Here is a 22,713-nt window from a genome sequence, read left to right as displayed (position 1 = left end):
CAATGGTGTATAGAGACGAGTTACCCTCTTTGCACTCCTAATTAAAAAGAGATTGCGATTATGGCATGATTAGAATAAGTAAAAGCTAAAAAGAGCAACAAATATTCCATTCTTTTGGCTCGCCACTGGCATAGAATAGGAAGCATGCATCGCAAAAGGAGAAGAAATGAAGAAGAAGGCGTGGGGTCTGAGTGCCAAAGAATATACTTTTATAAGATGAGATAAGATTCAATCATCCAAGGGAGTGTGCAAGAAGAGAAACCTCTTTGATGCTGTTAGAGTGGTGGTGGCTTTGTTTTCCAACACATAATATTTTTTTAATAAAATAAATTATAATTGAGGAAAAATAAAATAAAGGACAAGAAACACAGAAACAAACAAAGAAAACCAACCCATAAATTAAATAAAAACTTGATTAAAAGGCAAGGGGGGACCTGGCCAAGTCTTCCCTTCTCATTCCTCTTTATCTTCTTCTTCTTCTTAATCCTTCCTTGAATTTCTAGGGTTTCTTTCATGGATCCTGGCACTGTATCAATCTTTGTCATTTCATGAGCTTTCGTTGATTTCCTTCTAGACCCGGATCATATCAAATCTCTTAATGGAGGTAAAAAAAATCCAACCTTTATTTATTCTTTCCCCTTTTCCCCTCTCTTTTGAAGCCTTAATTTTTTTTTTCCTGTTGAAATACTTGGATTGATTTGATGGGTTTGTAAAGTTTGAATCTTTTGATTGTGTTGATCAAGTTCTCTTCTGGGTTTACTTTGTGAGTCCATGTTCCAACTAATGAAATGATTTTAATTTTCCTGTTTTTGAAATGAAATATATAAAGGAGCTGTTTATAGCTATCTTGTGAATCTGTTAAGGGAGATTATTTGATGATGGTAATGAAAATAACATAAATATCAAATGTTAAAAAAGAAAACCAGTAATTTTTTCTTATAAAAAAGAGAGAACATGGATGTTTAATTCTATGTTGGCGCTAAATTTTTGTTCAGCCTTATTGGGTTTGGAATAAAGTTTCACTATTCTGGTAGATAAGCCTAGCTAGTGGGGATTTTTGTTTTCGGTGAGTTTGGCTATTGGATTTATGGTAAGAATTTATGAATTCAACAGGCTTTGTTTGTTTTTCTGGTCAGTTTAACATGTAATATGTGTTGGCGATTTCTTATTGATGCGAGGAACTAACGATTTCAACTGTTTGACAATATTACTGCCTGTGCTCTTTGGCACAGAAGCTGCATTTCAGAAACACTACACGCAGTAAATTTGACTTGTTTCACTTGAGTGTTGAGTGATTTAGCAGGCTGGCTGTAACCGCTTTGAACTTTGTGGGTTTTGGTGTTTTGCAGGTTCTGGAGATGGATGAAGCGAAGAAACCTGAAGTTCATATGACATCAGCTGCGGCATTTGTGGAGGGGGGAATCCAGGACTCATGTGATGATGCTTGCAGCATTTGCCTCGAAGAGTTTTGTGAAAGTGATCCCTCAACGGTAATAGTTTTTGTCATGTTTGATTCATCTGCCTCCTCTTTAACCTTAATGCACACATGGAATCCTATAAAAAAAAATTATTTATATATTATGTGCTTATTTTGTGTCCTAAATTATGTTGTCTCTTGCTTGGCAGGTGACTAATTGCAAGCATGAGTTCCATCTTCAGTGCATCCTTGAATGGTATGGTGCAATATGTTTCTATCAATTCTTTCTTCCCTTTTCCCTTTCTGATTCTTCTTACTTTTTCAAAACATATTTGCTTGCTTTGTGTGGTTTTCCTTTCTTTTTTTAGGTTCAATTTATATTGACATTTGAATCAATGCTTATAGATGGGGGTCAGTGGTAGATTTGGTTGGAGATAGTTTTAAGGACATATATTGAAGTCTGTGGGATGAACTTAGAGATACAGAGAGGGGTTATTGTGATTTGGAAAGAACAAAGATCTACTAATTAATATTGCCTGGCATGAATCTCAAATTACATTTTAACTTTGATTTGACTATACTTTCTTGCCTCCTTGTGCGATGTAAGAAATGGTCTGTTCTGTGTCCAATTAATCTAATAGGGATTTTTAATATCCCCTGATTTGTTCTGTATTGTTGCTGTTGTTTGTCACTGTCATCTACTGGGTTTACATGTGCAGTTCTCTTCCTTTTATTTTTTGCTTGGTGAAGCCTTTGTTGGAGCAGTGTTTTCTTATGCAATCTTGTTCTCATCTGTAGAGAGAACATGAAGAGTTGAATTTGTTTTTAGTTCAGTATTTGATCTTTAATTCTAGCATTTCTAACACTGTTGAAAAGTCAGTGGTACCTGCTTTCCTACAACACAACCCAAGTAAATCTTGATTCCAAACTAGTTGGTCTTTCATTACTGCCTACTGTCTAAGTTGATGGTACCTATTTTACTAAGCAAACAAGTCTACAATTTTAAAAGTGTAAATATCTCTGTGGTGTTCTGTTTTTTCTTCTTATAATTATTGTTTTTCTTAAATAATTTGTAACTAGTAGCTATCTTAGTTCATTAAGAAATCAAAATTGTGAGAGATTTACCTAGTCTTATCTACACAATGGACTATTTGTCAATGGTTAACAGATGCAAATCATTGTGGTGTGATGGTTGAGTTAAAGAAGGAAGAAAGAATCTGATAATATTTCACTAATTGTTATTTTTAGGTGTCAGAGAAGCTCTGAGTGTCCCATGTGTTTGCAATCCATTAGTCTTAAAGATCCCACCAGGTTGGTTTTGCTTGTTAATTATTTTGATATTTTTTATGTGATTATTTGTTCAATTACATTTCTGAGTCGTTTTCATGATGTGGCAGTCAAGAATTGTTTGAGGCTGTAGAACGGGAGAGGAAAATCAGGGCTGCTCCTTCAAGAAATGCTACTATTTTTCATCATCCTACACTTGGGGATTTCGAGTTGCAGCATGTCTGTTTCCTATCTTTGCTGAAATCCCGTGTTTGTTACTGTTTGGTTAAGGCATTACAAGCTGTATTCAGGAGATTAAACCTGACATAACTTTTGCTTTGTGATCCAGCTACCAGTTGGTGTAAGTGATTCTGAACTTGAGGAGCGTATAATCCAGCACCTGGCTGCTGCTGCTGCTATGGGAAGGACCCGCCACTTTGGTAGGAGGGAAGGGCAGAGAAACAGGGCATCTTCCCATGGCCGTCCACACTTCTTGGTATTTTCTACTCATCCTGGTGCACAGCCTTCTGGTCATGTTTCTTCATCTTTGACTGAGCTAGGCGGGGAAAATGAACCAGCTCCAGTCTCTGTAGCTAGTCCATCCACACCGCTCACTTCTGTTGGGGATGAACCACCACAACAAGCCTTACAATCCCCTTCTGTTTTAACTGATCAAAGTTCCTCTGCATCTGGATCCACAGAGATGCCTGCAAATAATCAAGGAGTTTCCTTTAATAATAGGTATCAATGGTTTTCTTTTGTAATCTATTTATGATTAATTTTTTTTGTATGTACAAGTTTTTTCATGCACTTCAGTTTGCTATATAAACTGCATGGATTGAATATTCTATCCTTCTTTTTTGAGCAGGAGCGCTACTAGCCAGTCTTCGCTGCCAAATCAAGATAGAGCCGGACCATCAGAATTGCAGTCATTTTCCGAGTCTCTAAAATCTAGGCTTAATGCAGTTTCAATGAGGTATAATATGTAAAGTGTACACTTTATTCCAGTATTCCTTTGTTTGAAATTTAGTATTTTATCATTTAGTAGCTTCTAATTTACTGTCAACATTTGTTGTCCTTAAGGTACAAAGAGTCAATTTCAAGAAGTACAAGAGGGTGGAAGGAGAGGCTGTTTTCTCGCAACAGTTCAATGTCTGATATCAGCTCTGATGTTCGAAGAGAAGTGAATGCAGGAATTGCAACTGTATCTCGTATGATGGAGCGCCTTGAAACCAGAGATAACGGTGGAGACAACCAAGTTTCTGTGTCAAATCATTTGACTGATCGCTCCAATGTGGAGAGGAGCAACCAGAATACTGCTGCGACTCACATAGAGAGCCCATTAAATGAAGGAAGTACACCAGCTGCTTGTGCTGCAAGTTCAGCATCTACTTAAGTTAAAGAGTGTCTTCAGCAATTGCATCTGTCCTCAGCATTTCATCTTTGGAGGTGAGTCATGATTTTGGTTTAACTTTCATTTTTAAAGTAACTAGTTTACCGATGAGCCATTAGATGCCACCATATCTGTATTTCTTTTCCCTTTTTCACTACTTTTAATTAGGAGGAGCTTCCAATCTCTGTTAAGTTGAGTGCACATCTGACACCTAAAATTAATGGACATTTGATGCTTTGAATGTTCCATACAAGTTTGCTTAGTTGATCCCATTCATCTCTACACTATTTTATTTAGACATGTCGATATATCCTTTTGCATGATATTTCTTTGACTCTACAGTGTTCATCTACTTGGCTGTGAATGTAATTCATCACTATGTTTTCCTATTCTGTGGTACTTAGTGTGTGAGAATTATCAAGAGACGGTCATTCCACGCTGGTTGTTGAAGGGAATATTATATTAAGGGCAAGGCCAACCAACCTTTTCTAAGTGTCTTAGCCTCGGTGCACATCATATGAGCTACTTCAAGACATTTAATATTTAACCTGAGTTCGATTTCAGTTTTCAGGTTGTGACCTCTTTTACTCCAAATATGACACGCTGAGGAGAAGATGCTGTGTATCACAGGGCAGAGGATGAGCATTCACCTGAAATTGAATAAAAAGGTAAGAAAGAGTAAGTCTTCAGAAACAATTTCCATGTGGACAGATATATATTGGGTATATGTATGTAAATTTGTTTTGTAACCCAGAATTGTTTCAAAGCTAAAGCCAGAACATCCCACGAAGAAAATGTATTCGAGCTATATATTATGCCTGGATGGTTGGATTTTCGTACAAGTAGAACACTAAAACATCTATCTAATCATGTATTGAAATTTTAGAACCCAGGCCTTTTAAAGGAAAAGTACTGGTTTGCATATATTCTATGACGATTTGTTACTGCACTGTGCACAAACCATCCTCACTTTTTGGAAATCAGTTCGTGGGATCATGGCGGTAAGACAAAGTCAGGATTGCTGGTCCACATCATTTAATTTGCTGTAGGGACTTGTTCTCTGGGAGTTGATGATGACCTTATTCGGAATTAACTGAAATGGTGCCAATTTAGCCGTGAACAATTTCGAGCTTAAATATATGCATGGACTGAGAGAGAGCCTTCTGAATTTGGCTACCTTGTAATATAACCTGTAGGCTTTATTATTGAAAAGAGCCCCCAAAGAGGACGTCTTTTTTCGGCTCCAGTAACGTGCACTGAGTTACACAACAGGCAGCCCACCAATTTGTTTGTCGGAAAAGAGAGAATTAACCAAGTAGGCATGCCCTTTGGGGAGCCCGAGTGTTGGGTGCAATTCTGACTGTCCCAAGTCCTAAAATCCTACACAAAGTGCTCCCTTAAGCCTTGTAGAAGTCAAACTATGACCATGGTTTGGAGCGCTACCTAAGCCTCGATGATAGGCTCAGCCATAGTTAAAATGGCCTGTCTATGGTTTGGAGCACTACTTAAGCTAATAGGCTCAGCCATAATTCTGTACAATTCATACATAATGTGGTTGTATAGGTGGAAAATGTGAACCTAATCGTCCAATCTGTTTATAAAATTATGGTAATGAATTTGATATTTACAATCTAAAACTCGAAATTACCCAAAACTTTTGAAGTTTGATAAATGTGATCCATGAATACCTCTTAGTTTAAAAAATAGAACTCCAAGTTATTACTATAAATAACAAAACATATCACTTTATGTCTTTTAATCTTTTATCCCCTTCGTAATCCTTATTGGTAGAACAGAAAAACATAAACAATTCTTAAAGTTTGCTTTCTTTGTGTTGTCTCTTCTTTGCATCTATAGTCGTTGCTTTGTGTGGCTAGGTGGTGGTTTTCCTTTTTGTGACTTGTAACAAGAAAGATGTCACTATCACTTATATTTTAAGAATGTCTTTTTTTATTAATATAAAAAAAAATTGTGACAAATTCTCATCTATCTCTTTTTACGAGGTAGTTTTCTTGTAAAAAATGAGTAAATTAAAATAATATTTGAGATTGTAATAATAGTTGTTTTTAAAGTGTTTTTTGCTTGAAAATATATTAAAATATTTTTTTGCAGTTTTAAAAAATTATTTTTGACACCATCACATCAAAATAATCCAAAAATATATATAAGAAATTAATCTAAAACAAAAAAAAAATCAAAATGGACAAATGAGCTAAAGTGCAATAATAAATAAATAAATAAAAGACCAAAAAAATATACAATAAGAATATACTTATAATAAGAAATAAACAATAATAATATTTCTGAGTAGAGTAGTATAAATAGAAGAGTGAATAGTATGAGAGGAGGTGTGTGAGAAACCTTAGCTATTATGAGAAGAGAGAAAAGAAAAAGGCAAAACACCCCCATCCTCTCCAATTGAAAACCTAGCCATTAAGAAGCTGAAAATTGGAAAAAAAAAACCATACAAAAATCCCAACATCTTTTCTCCTTAACACCTCTCTCATCTTTTCTCGTTGTCTAGCCAACTTCTTCGACCTCTTCTCATCGAAAAACCCAAAAAACAAAGAAAAAAAGTCAAAGTTGCAGCAGTGAAAAAGACAAAAACCGAAACGTCTAGGACCTAGATCTCTCTCATCAATCGACAATGACCTACATCATTGCCATTGTAAGGGATAACAGGGGGTGGTGTGGCTTGTGAAGTGGTCCAAGCCCCACCCCTCCCCACTAATAAGCTCAACAGCGAGTTATAAGACAACTTATCTAGAAAAAAACAGCATCATGGGCAAAAAAAAAAAGCCAAAATGTTTTGGCCATCGATCTCCTCTTATGAATGGTGGTGATTAACACCATCATCACCATGAGGAAGAATAGAAAATAATGCTTTATGTGGACTAGGCCACGTATCTTTTTTTTACACGGTTTAGCCAAACTGTGCGATGTAATCTGAATCACCACAACCAACATTTTCTAGCATTGTCTAGTAGCCTTCAACCACTATTTCAGCCCCTTTAACTCAATTCTAGCCACCCTGGGAGGTTCTTTTCAAACCTTAAACATCTTTTTAATGATTATTTTAGTTTATAGTTGATTTGGATGTGTATTGTGATGAGATTTTTTAGATTTAATGAATTTTAGGATTGATTACATATGTATGTATGTAGACAATTGAGTTTGTTTGCGTGTGTTTTAGACATGATGTGTTTTGTGAATGAATGTGCATTGTAAATATATTCAATATGTTTTCAAGTCTTTTTGGTCTTTATACATCTAGGCTTGAGTCTTTTAAAGTTTGCATCGTGCTATGCTTGATGTTCCTAGTAATTTATTTGTGTTATTTATGCATAAGTTTGCTTTTATATAAAGGATAGTATTTATGCTTGTACATATATTTACATTGGATTATATAATTCATTTATAAAACCCATTAATAATTTGATCCATATTGGAAAAGCTCTTATAGACCGACATTCCAAAACTCAGCACTAAACCAACCAAAAAAACAAACCATCAAGTCCAATCCTACAAAAACTAAATTTGAACTGATCAAATTAAAAAAAAAAAAAATTCAGGTGATAATAAAAAAAATAGTACCATCACAATCCACGATGTTTTGTGTCTTAAGGTAAATAAACATCAAAAACATTTTAGTTTTTTTTAATTGTTATTGTTTTGAAAATTAAAAAGTCATTAAACAAATAATCACTCCATTAAATTTTGACTTGGCAATATGAATATTTATGTATTTATAATTATCATGGTTGTATGAGATGATGTTCAAGATTCATAAACATAATTGTATATCATAATTTATAAAAATAGTCAATTTTTTTCTTTTTGCAAAGGAAAAAAAACTTCCAAGCTCATAAATTGATATAAATCCATTTAAATTTGATGGATTTAGATTAGGGTAAAGCATATAGTAGTATGAACTCGAAGCAACCCAAACCCAAGGTAACTTGACACAAACATATCCAACTTGATCCAATTGCAAATATAAATATGATTGTCATGGTAAGCGATGCTATACTTTAAAACTAAGTGATGTTATCCTTTCGTAGCTTTCATGGTTATACAAGATGATTGTCAATCATGTATGTGTTAAACAAATTTATTTATTTTTTTCTTTTTGTAAGAAAAACAACCTCTAAATCCATGTGTTGATCCAAACTTGTCCAAACATTATAGATTTGAGTCAGGATCAAGAATGTGATGATCAATTTTTTTTTAGCAAGTGTTGTTATAGCAATGGAAGATTGAAATCCAATCAATATAATCATCAATTATAGATAAAAATCATGTAACACGTCAAAATATAAAATCAAGGATTTTGAATAATGGAAGATTGTAATTTATTTCCATTTACTTGGTTGTATTTCTATATATACATTTTAATTAGTTGATTATAATAACACATCATATCAATAAAGTTTTTCATTTTTAACTATCAAAGTTTTAACATGTTTTATACAAGATATATGCATCTTCCTTCTTTTTCTTTTTCTTTTTAAGACGGTGACAGCATCTACAAGTGTGATTTTATGTGTATTTTTGCAATTCAAATCTTTTTTTTTAATGATTTTAATATACTAAAATTAAAATTAAATTTTTTTTAAGAATACCATTTTAATTTATTTTTAACTAAAAATATTTTTATAAAAATAGATTTTCAATGCCTTTGGTTTATGGTCATGACCCAAAATATTATTATAAAAATATTATTATAAAAATTAGCCCTCCATTGTGGTCACTTTTGGTTTATAAAATGTGATGGGAAAAGCGTCGGTGAGATCTAGATTTTTTGGTCAATTTAATCTAATTTTTTAAAATAAGAAAACAATGTGCTAAAAAATGTGCTGGTGTTGATGATATATTAATGGATTTTCTCATTTATTAATTTGAGGCAAAGGATGCTGACTACCTCCACTCTTCCAAGAAGAATCCTATCAATAATCCAATCCCACTTAAAATGTGGGGATGGCTGTATCTGTCTCCCAAATAGAATCCGATGATGTGGGGCCCTTCAACTTTTTTAACTGTGGATTTTAAAATAAATAAATATGTAATAATATATTTATTTTCGAGCTTTCGAAGAATGTTCTCATTGGATTAAATTGGACTTTCATTACGCAGCACATTTTCAAGGTTTCCCTACATGCATGAATCTTGACATAGAATAGAATAATTCCATGTTGTTGCATATAGCATGATATGTGAATGACAATGTGGGCTTCAATTTGATGCGAAATATACAAATAAATTGATCATCAGCCAGCGAATCACCATGGAAGCCAACGATTTATGCTTCATTATTATAGTTCCATGGAGTTTTTATGTAATTTTCAGTGCTTCCACTACTACTACAGCAAACAATATAGCGTTGGATTAACAAGAGAGGTATAATTTAATTGGTCAGGTCCTGGGTTTATTATCCAGAAATAACCAGTTCGAGTCTCATAAATTTTAGGGTCACTGAAAGCTTACATGGTCGTTAACTTTAGGGCTCGTGAAATTAATCGAGGAACGCGCAAACTGACCCGAACATCCATGTTAATTAAAAAAATATAGTGTTGGATCATCATATAATGGAAATGGACTTCCATTTAAGATTTATTTGATGCTTGTTAATGTGATGGTTCGGGAATAAATATTCATATGATAAATTCAATTGTTTTTTTTTTCTTGAATAATTCATTATCATTTTTACCATAATTTGTGTTTTACTTGTGGTGGTTTTAGATCTGATTTAATTTCATGTCGCTAGCAACATGTTTGGAATCTTTTGAGTTGAATTTAATTCGGATGTTTTAATAAAATCTCATGTTTGAAATCCTTTTAAGCGTTAAGATTTAAATTTCAAATAAAATTCAATCTCTAAAAATACTACAAAAATAAATCAGAGATCAACCATTTTTATTTACAATTCTAAAATGGACAAATTTAATGTTAAAACTAGCTTTTTCAAAATACAAATCTAGCTTTTTTAAAAAAACACCTTTGAAGAAATAAAATGAAGGCAGTGATGGTAATATAAAAAACAAAATGAATTTTATATTTTTTAAATATATAAATTTAATTTATTTAATAATTTAATTTAAATTAAATACTATAATTGAATTTAATTATAGTAGAGAATTAGTTAAAAAAACTTGTAAATGATTTTATGATTTAGTAGATACCCACGTGAATTCAAGGAAGAGGCATGGAGCAATTAATGGCTGTTGATCATCATTGGCTTCAAAAAGGTGCTAAAATTTGATTATATTAAACAAAAATGGTGTTTGGTACGGTTTTTATTTCTACTTCTGTATGTTTTTTTAAAGTATTTTTTATATAAAATATTAAATTAATAATTTTTTAATAATTTTTAATGATTTTAATGTGTTGATATTAAAAATAAAAAATAAAAAATAATAATTATTTTGATATATTTTTAAATAAAAAGCTATTTTTAAAAATACCTTACACTATAATCTCAAACATTCAAAAAATAAGGTTTTTTATTTTTAAAAAATAGCATAATAAATTTAAAATTTTATCGAAATAACATTGTTTAAAAAAATTAGCAAAATAGCATGATTTGACTTTATCATACTTTGAAAGTGCAATGGTTAAATATATCTTATTTCACAACTACGACATTTAAATTTATATCAAAATTAGAAACCATAATATATATATATATAGGAGATAAAGATGCTTTATCTGTCACAATAGAAAAATACTAATTTTGTATTAGTGTTTATTGTTCACCATTTGACTCCCTCAATTTTATTTTATTTTAGTTTAATATGGTTGTCCGAGTCAGTTTGCGCGTACCTCGATTAATCCCACGGGCCCTGAAATTAACGACCATACATGCTTCTAGTGATAAACATATAAACAATCATAAGACTCGAACCTGAGACCACAAAGAGAGCAAATCTCTTAATTCCAAACTTTTATTATTAAACAACCACCTAGATAGTTCGAATTATTATTTTTGTTCAATGCTCCCTGTGCTATTTCTGCTTCATTTTGTTCCGTGGCTAATCGAATGAAACGAACAGTACTATAGATACAAATAGATGACCTGTATTTACTAGACAAAGCGTGCTTGCCCTTAATTCTTGTAATCAACCTTTGCTAGGTTGGGTGGTAAAATTGAATAATGATGCAGAATTTTCTCAGATTAAAATGGAGGTGAGATTCATACCATGATCCATTCCCAAAAATCCAGGGAGCCTTCTACTCCAGCACATAGCATGATATCAAGGATAGGTTCATTGAGAATTCAAGTGGTTGATATCTTGTTTGATCCTTGAAAATATTTATGTGGGTAGCTCAATTTATTAAATTTTGAGTTTGCTTTTTAATAATTATAAGTTTGAGTTTTTTCATGGCTACTGAAAACTTATTTAATCGTTAATTTTAGAGTTTATAAATTGTTTTAAATATTCATATTAATTAAAAAAAAAATATTGAAAACAGGGGAGGGGGCCGAAGACTAGAAAAAAAAATCTTTGAAGCAAAAAAAAACTTTATTCCGCTATTTATTTTTATTTTATGTGTTAATTGGCCAATTTATCCGAAGAATAAAATAAAATGAGGAACAAAAAAGGGCTGCGAAGAATCAAAAGATGAGAATTTGAGCAGAGAAAAACAAAATAGGAAGTAGACATGTGAAGAAGTCAGCTGAGAGTGACGAGCAATCTGCCAGCAGGCGAGACATCGCAGTGTCCAGAGACTACGCTCACGCGTGGAAGCGCGCGTAGAGGTGTGGAGAGAGAAAAGCTTGGCGTAGAAATAATGGCATGGACTCATGGCCAGACAGGGTCACCGACACTTTGCTTTTAACCTTACTTAGTTCTACTGTTGCAACTACACACGTGAAATGCTCAGATTCTCTCGCCTTGTGAATCCCCACAATCACATGTTACTATTTTTGTTATGATATTTTCTTTTTCTTTTTTTATTTTATGACCACATTTGTCTCTCGTGTGGTGTTAGAATTTTGGAAGATTTTTTAAAAAATAAATTAGTAATGTTTAAGAAATACATTTTGTGAAATAACACTTTTTTAAAAAATAACATAAGAATAAAATTTGTCACTAATAAAAAAAACATAATATTTCAAAAAAATTATAAAATGAATTCCACTAATTATAATAAAAAATAAGAGATGAAAGAAAAATAACTCTAAAAACATGTCAAAACTCTTATTACAACCTCACCGATATTGTTTTGCTAATATTTTCTTTCAATAGTGTTAATAAATGAAAATATTCATTTAAAAAAACTAGTTTAATTTATTATTATATTTTAACTTAATTTTAAATCTATTTATATAAATTTAATGATTTTTAATTTATTTTAATGTTTTACTTCATTTTTTTAATATATCTTTATAGACGATACTTTCATGTACATTGAATTAAATATCCTTATTTATGAAACTCCAGCTAATTTATTAAAAAACACATTTGAAAAAAATTGTCATATTATATTAAAATTAATTTTTTTTCTTAGTTATTTTTATTTATTAAATTTGATTAGGTTTGAATTTCTCATGTGAGGATATTTTCATTATCATAGATGAGAATATACTATATAAGGATAGATTATAACATGATTATATATTTAGAGACAAATTACAAGCAATTAGCTTGGACAAAGTCTTTTAACAACTAGGCATAGATTACAAGGACAAATTGAGCTAATTCTTTGGAATTTCCTTACCATAGTTAATGAAATTTTATCTCAAAATCAATTTAACAATATTTTTCTTATATAATTTTTTTTCCTAGTCTTGTTCCAAACTTATCATTTTTTAATATATACTTAGTTTGATTCACCGCGCTTCCATGTGAGATGAAGCATTTTTTAAATATATGAGGATTGTTAATGTTTTTCGTCATCAAGAAAAATCTTAACTATAAATTAAAAGTTTACATACTTGTTAAATAAAATAAATCAAAAATTAAAAAATATGTTGATTCCATCCAAAGTTTGAGTGAGGAAACTAAAATAAAGATGCTATTTTTAAAAAAAAATGAAAGGAGGCTAAATAATTTTTTAGTTTGAAATTAGATCTCTAAAGTTTTAATTAATTTGAATTAATAAAATTAAATTTTATTTTGTCAAATTAAATATTAAACATATTCTTAACATCGTGATAGTATCATACAAAACCGACCAAAATAAAATATCATATATAATCCCAAATCAACTTAATGTTAAAATAATTAAATTAGGAATAAAAAAAAGTCAAGTGACAAAAAAAAAATTAAAACAAAATAGTGTGAGTAACTATTGCAACCCATATTAGATCATGTTTTTCTTCTATATTGTATTTTCATTATTTTTTTTATTAATAATTCTTCCATCTTGCTTTGTCTCACTTACTCGTGATTTCAAATATCATTTCATGGTTTACTTAGGATTGCAAAACCGAATTATAATTGTTGAATGGAAAGCAAAAACACACAATAAAAAAAATAAGGATGTGAATGAAAAAAAAAGTTTAAGATGGTAAAAAAAGTTTAAAAGATCAAATTAAAAAAATGAATGAAAATGATAAAAGAAAAAGAAAAAGAAACTGGAGGTGGTTCACTATGTTCACGCTCCAAGTTATTTAAGGTAGCATTTGATTACTATTTTGGGATAGATGAGACAAATACCGAAGATAAGAATATATTTGGTTAAAGAAACAAAAACATAAAAATAAATTTGTTTATGATATAATTTTGAAGTGAATTTTTTTAATTTCAAAACAAGATGTATATAGAGTACATGTCTCCAAAAACAATATTTTTTATTATTCCTAAAATATCCCTGTAAAACTCTCAAATTCAAAATTATTAAACTAAGATATGAAAAGATAAAAATGATTATTATCACAGTTTTAAAACCCAACTCGAGAGTTGATCTAAGACAAAGCTTGGGTCACTAGTTGAGGCCCGGGTTGCCCAAAGTCAATATAAGATTAAAAGTGGTCACTATTATAGTTTTAAAATATAATGCAAGGGTCGACCCAGGGCAAAGTCGAGTCATGAGTAGGGTTGATCGTTGATCCAAGTCAATATAAGAACAAAAATAGCTATTATCATAGTTTTTAAATTAGACTCGAGAGTCGACCTAAGGTAAGGCCCCGATCACATGTCAAAAGGGTCAACTCGAGTTAACCTAGATCAAGATAAAATAAAAATAGTTATTATCATAGTTTTAAAACTTGATTTGATGGTGAACCTGGGGCAAGGTTTGGGTCACGAACCAAGAGGCTCAACCTGGGTCGACCTAGATTAATGTAAGGATAAAAATTGTTATTTTTATAGTTTTAAAACCAGACTCGGGGGTTAATCGGGGTAAGATCTAGGTCACAGGTCAGAAGGATCAACACGGGTTGACTCGAGTAAATATATGAATAAAAATGGTTATTATCATAATTTTAAAACATAATTCAAGAGTCGACTTGAGAGAAGGTTCGGTTCACAAGTCAGGATGGTTAATTCGGCTGATCCATTTTTTTTTAAATAATCAAAGCAATGCTGTCTTGATCTTTTTTTTTAAAAAAAAAGTCAATGGGTTTTGACCCTCGTTTTATCACGGGTTGACTTGGGTTGTTGATCGAGTCAAGTTGAGTCAATCCTTTCTCTATTTTTTTTAAAACTCGGATCAGTTCAGGTCCCAAGTTAACCCATCAAGTCAATTTGTGTTTTATAACTATGATTATTATGATATTATTAATTTCAACACTCGATATAAATTAAAGTGATATATATATATATATATCTAATTATTTTTTAAAATATATAAGTTTGACAACAATACATATTAAAGATCAAATAGATATTTTTATATTTTATTTTATTTTATCTATTATAACCAAACAAAATACAGAGACAATTACTTTGTCTTGTACATCACTGTTAAATACAACTATGTGTCTTTTTATCTTGTCTCTTCGGTTTTCATTATTTTTTGTTTGGGACAAACAAAACACTACCTAATTGTATTGATAATATATCCTTCAAATAATTTTTTTTATGTAGAAAAACTAAATTAGTATTTAAAATTTAATTGGTTTGTAGTGAATTTACTAATTTGAATGTCCTAAATTTGGCTAGAAAGAGAAATAATTTAATACACTAAAGTGGATTAGAGGATATCTTGAGAACAAAAAGAAAAGAAAATCAAGATTTAGAAAATAAAAATTGACTAGTTTAATGAGTTTTTTTTTTCTTTTTCCAAATGATGATGGGATTATTAAATCTGTATATGATTCATGACGAGCTGTTCCTCTCTGGTAAAAAAAAGAGAGATTTTAGCTACGTTTGGTGATTAATGTTATTTTACCACATTAACTCATAATTCATATAAAATTCTTGTTTTTTGTTGTTTCCTAATTCTGAAGAAAATCCTTCTCAAAACTTTCACCATTCAATTAGGCTTTCATCATGTTGGTTTATATCCTCTGTTGTTAGTTCCACTATTGTTTTTTTAAGCTCTTTTATATTTTCAAGAACATAATTCCAAAAACAGACTAATAAAATACTAAAATGTAATTATATCTACTATTTAATAATAATCAAATTAATATATTAAAAATATTATTATGTTTATAGTCTTAATTTTTATACATATTCATTCAATAATCATGTAATTTAATCTTGAATTTATATTATCTCTAAAGTTTTTAATAAAATAAAATATAATTAAACTCTTTATTTCATCTAAAATCACAGCTTGATTTTTTCTACATGTGAAATTCTCCCAACTTGCTTCTGTTAAAATATTAATTTTTATTTTATTTTTTTAATTTTAAAAAAATATGAATTTAAAGAATAATCTAAAAATGAGTTATGATAAAATAAATAAAACCAATAGAGATTAAGAGAAAAAAATATATTTTTATTTTATATAATATTATAAATATATAAATATAGTTATACTTCACCATCATCTGAACAAAACTCTTATTTATAATTTAATATACATTAATAGCCTAAAAATGATAATAAGACATAGAATTCAAATGCTATTGGAGATGAAAATAATCATAAAAGAGATGGAAAAGGATAAATAAACATCACGACAAAATTAGTAAAAAGGTTACTGATTAAAATAAGAAAACAAAACTATCCTGGCGTGGTTTAAACTTGGAAGAATTCGAAGAAAAGAGTTCTCGAGTTCACAGAAACCGCGTGCGGCTCATGACATGTGGTAGCTAGCTAGCTAGCTAGCTAGATTGCCAGTGCAGTTAGTGTAATGTGAAGCAGTCGTCTTCCGTGTGCCAGCCTGTGCCTGTCCTGACCTTTCACAACCTCAAATAAAAGTGTCCACTACTTCCAAAGTTAGAAGTCTTCCTCCGCCTGCGTGTCTCTTCTCTAAGCAAAATCCATCCCCACCCTCTAAAGGCCAACCAAACCATCCTTCCGCTACCCTCCACGAACCCAGAGCAAGCACCCCTCAATAGTGCACTACTCAACACACACCCATTTAGCCAGAATTCAAAGAAAACTACAAATTTCTCACCCTTCTCAATTTCAAGTTCCAGTCTGTCTTTGAGCACCATGGATTCTCACATCTATGGTGTCTCCGAGAAAACCCTTTTTCTCTTTACCCTTCTTTGTTTTTCCGTCGCCTCCATTTCTGCATTGCCCCACCAGAATAGAACTGGCAATAGTACGGTTACGGGTCAGATGATAAACTCCAACTCGGTTCTTGTTGCCCTCCTTGACTCGCATTACACTGAGTTAGCTGAGCTCGTTGAGAAGGCTCTCCTTCTGCAAACCCTTGAAGAAGCTGTTGGCAAACACAACATCACCATCTTTGCACCAAAAAATGAAGCTTTAGAGCGTCAACTTGACCCAGAATTCAAACGGTTTTTACTTGAACCCGGTAATCTCAAATCTCTCCAAACCCTTTTGTTGTTCCACATTATCCCCCAACGGGTCGGATCCAATGACTGGCCGGGTCATAAAGCAAACCCCACCAGGCACACCACTCTCTGCAACGACCATCTGCACTTAATCACCAAGAATTCAGGCAAAAAGCTTGTCGGAGCCGCCGTGGTGACCCGACCGGATGATGTGACCCGTCCCGATGGAGTAATCCACGGTATTGAACGCCTCCTAGTTCCACAATCAGTACAGGAAGACTTCAACAGGAGAAGAAATCTGAGATCCATATCAGCTGTTTTGCCAGAAGGAGCACCGGAAGTAGACCCCAGAACCCATAGATTGAAAAAACCCGAACCACCACTTCGGGCCGGGTCACCACCGGTTTTGCCCGTTTATGATGCCATGTCTCCTGGACCATCACTGGCTCCCGCCCCAGCTCCAGGACCCGGCGGACCTCACCACCATTTCGATGGAGAAAGCCAAGTCAAAGACTTCATACAGACGTTACTACACTATGGTGGCTACAATGAGATGGCTGATATTTTAGTGAACTTAACCTCATTAGCCACTGAAATGGGCAGGTTAGTTTCTGAAGGTTACGTGCTGACAGTTTTGGCACCGAATGACGAAGCCATGGCTAAGCTAACAACAGACCAGTTGAGCGAGCCAGGGGCACCAGAGCAGATCATCTATTACCACATAATTCCTGAGTACCAAACTGAAGAGAGCATGTATAATGCTGTTAGGAGGTTTGGGAAAATTGGGTATGATACACTGAGGTTGCCACATAAAGTTGTGGCTCAAGAAGCTGACGGGTCGGTTAAGTTCGGGTCGGGTGATGGGTCGGCCTATTTGTTTGACCCGGATATCTATACAGATGGGAGGATTTCAGTTCAAGGGATTGATGGGGTTTTGTTTCCTGAAGTTGAGAAAGAAAGTACTACTGTTAAGAAATCCGTTAGCTCTGTTAAGGTTGCCACTACCACGCCAAGAAGAGGTATGCTTTTGTTATTTTCGGTCAATTTTTTGTTTTAATTGCTTGTCTTGGTCTTAATTTTATTGATAAGTTTAGTTCAGCATAGTTAGTGAATTTTCAGTCTTAATTTAGATTGTGGACACGCTTTCCTTTCTCAGTTTTGGGAGTTAGTGAGGAATTAGGTCATGTTATTGGTGGTGAGGTGAAATTGTATTAGGATTTAGGAATAGGATCATACTCTTGCCAAAGGTTTCGGTATGTGTGGTAATAATTGGTGTCGGTGACGGGGCAGACACAGCTGTTAGTTGTGGTCTATTAGCGTTTGATGACTTTGCGTAATAGTTGAGCATATGCAAGAACAGGAGATAGCTTGGACGTCAAGCAGTGACGAGTCCAGATTGCTGTGGAAGGAACTGGATGTTGACTGAGTGGAGGGTTATATGATCTTGTTTTTGATTCTGTGCATTATAGTGCCTGAAATTGTCAACGTCAGGTTCACTCTCTTTCCCAACCTTTTTTTGTTGGCGAAGGGAGGGAATTGGGCCGTGGAAGTAGGCTGCCAATTCGCATCAAGTTCCGATGATGGAGATCTACTGTCGACCTGTTAGAGGATCGGCATTGGAATAGTCTTCTGCCTGGATAGCAGAAGCTTGATGAAACAGTGCAGAATGAAGAAGATGGGTTTAAAAAGTCAATTACCACGACTGCAAAAGAAGTTTAGATGCATAAAACTAGGGTTATTAGTTCCAGGGTCTCACGGCCCTCGCCACCGACGAATCCAAGTGATTGAAGCCCTCGCCAAGACTGAAAAGCTGACAAAATCCAGGGTTTCCCAGCTGTGAACCACATTATTAGACCCCACCACGACTAAGATGCCAACAACAGCCTGTCCATAATTAAGTTCCATTCCTTTATAACTCAGCTGGCATGACTTGTCTTGTCCTCACTGCCCCTTTATTAGCTGAGAGATTGTTTAATGACTTAATCAAGAACTTAAGCCTTAGTTTATGAAATTAACTGTTCATGTGATGTTGATACACCAGCAAGAGTTTACCTGACATTTTTTATTGTTGTTGATTTGCGTACGCAGGGAAGTTAATGGAAGTAGCTTGTAGAATGCTCGGAAGTCTTGGGCAGGAGTCGCATTTCACCACATGCCAATGAACATACACAGCAAAAATCTCAAAGAGAGTAAAAATGGAACCATGAAAACAATAGAGAAAAGGTAAATCACCACACTTGGCCCAGCATTAATCTCTAAGCTCTTGTTTAAATGTTTTTTCTTTGGCTAACATTTTTTCTTCATCATCATGTAATTGCAGGAAAGGCCTTTGTGAAATAGAAACAGAATGGGAGAGATGAGATTGCACTGTGTGATTTCCTCTGAATAATCCCACCACCCATAACAGAGTCTGTTGGTGTTTTGTTATAAATACTGTAATTACACACCATTTTTTAATTATTTTTCATGTATGAACAAACTTGGAAAGCTACCCTCTCTCTCTCTCTCTCTATCTTCATTTTTTGTTTTTTATAATGGGCTGTCCTCCTTTTGCCCTCATATGTTCCACAGCTCGTGAATCAACTTGAAACTTTTTCCAATTATTGTAGTCTGGGAAAGATGACCTGTATTTGGTCTCGAGATTTTGTTTGATAAATAAAATGTTAATTGCGGTGACGGTGGGGTGGTGGTGGTGGCTGCATGAATAATGCTACTGCAGCTCTTGTTTGGAGCGTAGTAGTAGATTTTGTATTATGTTTTCTTTTCTTAAATATATTAAAATAATAGTTTTTTATATTTATATATCAAAATAATTTTAAAATATTATTTATTTTTACAAATAGTAATTCTGAATATGCCCGAATATGGCATAATAATTATTTATTTTCTAGAGTTCATCAATTTAAGTAAAAAAACGTACGGCATAACAGGTTGGTCCTTCACGGTGGCATCCTCTGGTGCCATGAAAAACGGTGGCATCTTCTGGTGCCATGAAAAAGGAAGAAAAAGGAGAGGAAAAAACCCTATCATTGTCAATTATTGGTATAATTTTCTGATCGAAGCTAATCTTTTTGTTAATCAAGCTTTTGAAGAAGTGGTATCTTTTTCAAAGCATATACAACTCGATTACAAAGAACGAACATGGGGCCTCAGGATTGTTTTTGACTTCTTACAAAGAACGAACATGGGGCCTCAGGATTGTTTTTGACTTCATTAATTAGAAGCAAGGTCCAGTTCATTCACCTAAGAAATAAGATGGAGACAATTGCCAAGAACCAAGCTAGACTACTGCATGACACCAAGGCATCTTGCTGGATCCAGCTAGAGATATTCCACTTCCCGAGGCATCTATTTTCTTCTTTTTTTAGCGTAGATTAATTAGCTATCACTAGAAAGCTGTTTCCTTACGTGGCACCAGTGGAATTTTTTAGGGTTTGACTGGAGGAGGCTTCCCCCCCCCCCCCCCCCCCCCTAATGGATTATTGATCGAATTTCAGATTTTCAATGCAACAAATAGACGTGGATTGGCTGTGCACTCCTAGAAAATAAGAATCCATTTATTACTTTACAATGTGGATGGAAATTATATTATAATTATAACAAAAACTAAAACAATAGGGGAGGACAATTCATATGAACAATGTTTTTTTTTTTTAATTGAATCTTTCCATAGCCTAATTAGCTAATATTAGATTTGAAATTAGAATAGAAATAATAAATTAAAAGACAAATGATTATAATATAAAAACACAAAATATATGGCTAACCATAAATTTATGACAATTTTCATTTTGATCATTTTCAAATTCATGAATTTGGGGAAGGAGAAAGAAATTCTTTGAAAAATAGCTGTAGATAAAGAAAGATGTTGATTGTCACGATTTCAACAACAAAAGTAGCCAAACTTGGTGTGAAAAAGTTTTATTTAATGAGCTGAGTTGTGTCTTTAAACCAATTTAGGGGTGTTTTGAGTCGAGATATTGATTTATTGAGTTTTTTGGATGTTTTCTTAGTTTTGAGTCAAAATAAGTTTTTTTTAAAAGATTTTCAAACTAAAAAAATACCCTAGCTTGATTTTCCAGCGACCCTCAAGTAATTAGAATCTAGGCTTGCAAACAACGCTTCATTTGTAACTATTATTTTATTTTTTAAAAAGTGCAACAAGTCTAATTATTTCTAGGTGGTTAATAAAATAAGGATAATGATATAATAGAAGATTTAAGGATAATAGGGATTGAATTGATAATTGTAATTATATTGAATTGAAATTTGTAATTACACCGAAAAGACTGAAAAACAAGAAAAGGTAAATTTGGTCACCAAATTTGAGGTTGGTTGGTCCTCTAAAAATTAAATCTTAACAATTGAAATTCTCCCATTTTTATTGAATGTAAACAATTTCTTTAAAAAATTAGCTAAACTGGGTTTAAATTTTGAATAGTGGTTGCAGCTTAATTGAACCGGAATTCTCAAGTTGGACTTATTCAATTTCTTTAAACAACAATGTTCTTTCTTTCCTTTCTTGTTATACTCGCCAACTGCCCTTTGTTACCATACCACATGTTTCTTATCCAACAATTATTGATTACCCACCGTTGATTGCCTTAAATCTAGGTATAAGAACCTTATTTTCTCACTCCTTTAGAGTATTTTTCTCCTCCAACTACGTGATTTTTCAACTTCCTTGTATTAGCCATTAAATATTCAAAGTTTCTCTTCTCATTAACCTTGAAAAACTAATATTGTATAATGATTTGGTTACATTCCCTCCCTTTTTTTAGCTTTTTATCTATAAGGTGAGGAAAAATTTTTCCCAATCCAATTTTCTATCACCAACATAGTATCTTCAGTGTTCTGTCCATAGAAGCGTAAATTGTATTCTCTTTTACATTCTATTCTAGTTATTTACTTCCCCTTCTGATTACTTTTTCTCATTCTCCCATAACTTTTGATAGTTTTGTTACGGAAGGTCTTTCCAAAATATTTTAATTTAGCTACTATTTGGTCTGTTGGGTTGACTCTTCTTATGGTGTGAAATATGGAAAGTGGGATGAACTTTCACACCTTCTAGCTATTGTAAATAGTAAGCTACTCATCCAATCTTTTTTATATATGAATAGGTCCATAATACCTGTAAGCAAATTTGTTGTTTCTCTATTGTAGCATGCTCAACTGATGGTAAGATTGGAGTTTTAATTAGCCTACTCTCCTTCTTTGAATTCAAGTTCTTTTCACTTATGATCTATATGTCTCTTTTGTTTCTATTAGGCTTTGTTTAAATTTGTTTTGATTGTTTTGATAATGTTGGATCTATCTTCTAAATGCTCTTTAATTGCTTGATTTTTTTTATAAGACCTAAGACATAACTGATTAGACTATGTGGATTGTACCTATATAATACCTCAAATGGTATGGTTTGTAATGACTTATAATAGTTAGTATTGTACCAAAATTCTACCATAGCTAATCACCTAAACTACTTTATAAGTTTTTTTCCTGCAAAACACCTTTGATAGTTTTACAATGTCTTTTTGACTATCTATGTTTGTTCATCAATTTATAGATGGTAGGTTGTTAACATTAACGAGTCCATTTCTTGGATAAAAAAATAGTTCTTTCCAAAACCTACTGGTAAACACAAGATCCTTATCTTTCACAATATTAGTTGGAAACCATGTAGCTTCATAACTTGTTGTGAAAACATTTATGCTATTTTACATGTGGTGTAGGGATGAGTTAGGGCTATGGAATAAGCATACTTTGTTAGTCAATTAACCA

General features: G+C 32.6%; 2 protein-coding genes across 4 annotated transcripts; both read left to right on the top strand.

Moving 5' to 3' along the window:
- The first annotated feature begins 397 nt into the window (after positions 1-397).
- On the top strand, positions 398-5,000 carry LOC133677301 (E3 ubiquitin-protein ligase RHF2A-like). 2 transcript variants are annotated; one of them, XM_062099246.1, is made up of 9 exons: positions 398-604; positions 1,350-1,490; positions 1,627-1,673; positions 2,666-2,728; positions 2,815-2,923; positions 3,033-3,424; positions 3,552-3,659; positions 3,767-4,132; positions 4,648-5,000. In XM_062099246.1, exons 1-8 carry the CDS (start codon positions 599-601, stop codon positions 4,077-4,079), a joined length of 1,179 nt encoding a protein of 392 aa, XP_061955230.1. In that variant the 5' UTR covers positions 398-598; the 3' UTR covers positions 4,080-4,132; positions 4,648-5,000. The 2 variants fall into 2 exon arrangements, with proteins under 2 accessions (XP_061955230.1, XP_061955229.1); XM_062099245.1 differs by having other exon boundaries at positions 400-604; positions 4,641-5,000.
- An 11,354-nt stretch (positions 5,001-16,354) lies between these two features.
- On the top strand, positions 16,355-19,611 carry LOC133676850 (fasciclin-like arabinogalactan protein 15). 2 transcript variants are annotated; one of them, XR_009835672.1, is made up of 3 exons: positions 16,358-17,954; positions 19,024-19,158; positions 19,256-19,611. XR_009835672.1 is itself a non-coding variant. In XM_062098626.1 (2 exons), the coding sequence occupies exons 1-2, from the start codon at positions 16,628-16,630 to the stop codon at positions 19,095-19,097; spliced, it is 1,401 nt and encodes a 466-aa protein (XP_061954610.1). In that variant the 5' UTR covers positions 16,355-16,627; the 3' UTR covers positions 19,098-19,157. The 2 variants fall into 2 exon arrangements, 1 of the variants encoding a protein (XP_061954610.1); XM_062098626.1 differs by lacking the exon at positions 19,256-19,611 and having other exon boundaries at positions 16,355-17,954; positions 19,024-19,157.
- Positions 19,612-22,713: the final 3,102 nt, after the last annotated feature.

Source organism: Populus nigra, chromosome 17 (genome assembly GCF_951802175.1).
Source record: "Populus nigra chromosome 17, ddPopNigr1.1, whole genome shotgun sequence".
Classification (NCBI taxonomy): Eukaryota; Viridiplantae; Streptophyta; class Magnoliopsida; order Malpighiales; family Salicaceae; genus Populus; species Populus nigra.
Note: the sequence above shows the minus strand (reverse complement) of the source record. Positions and strands in the feature narration are given on the sequence as shown.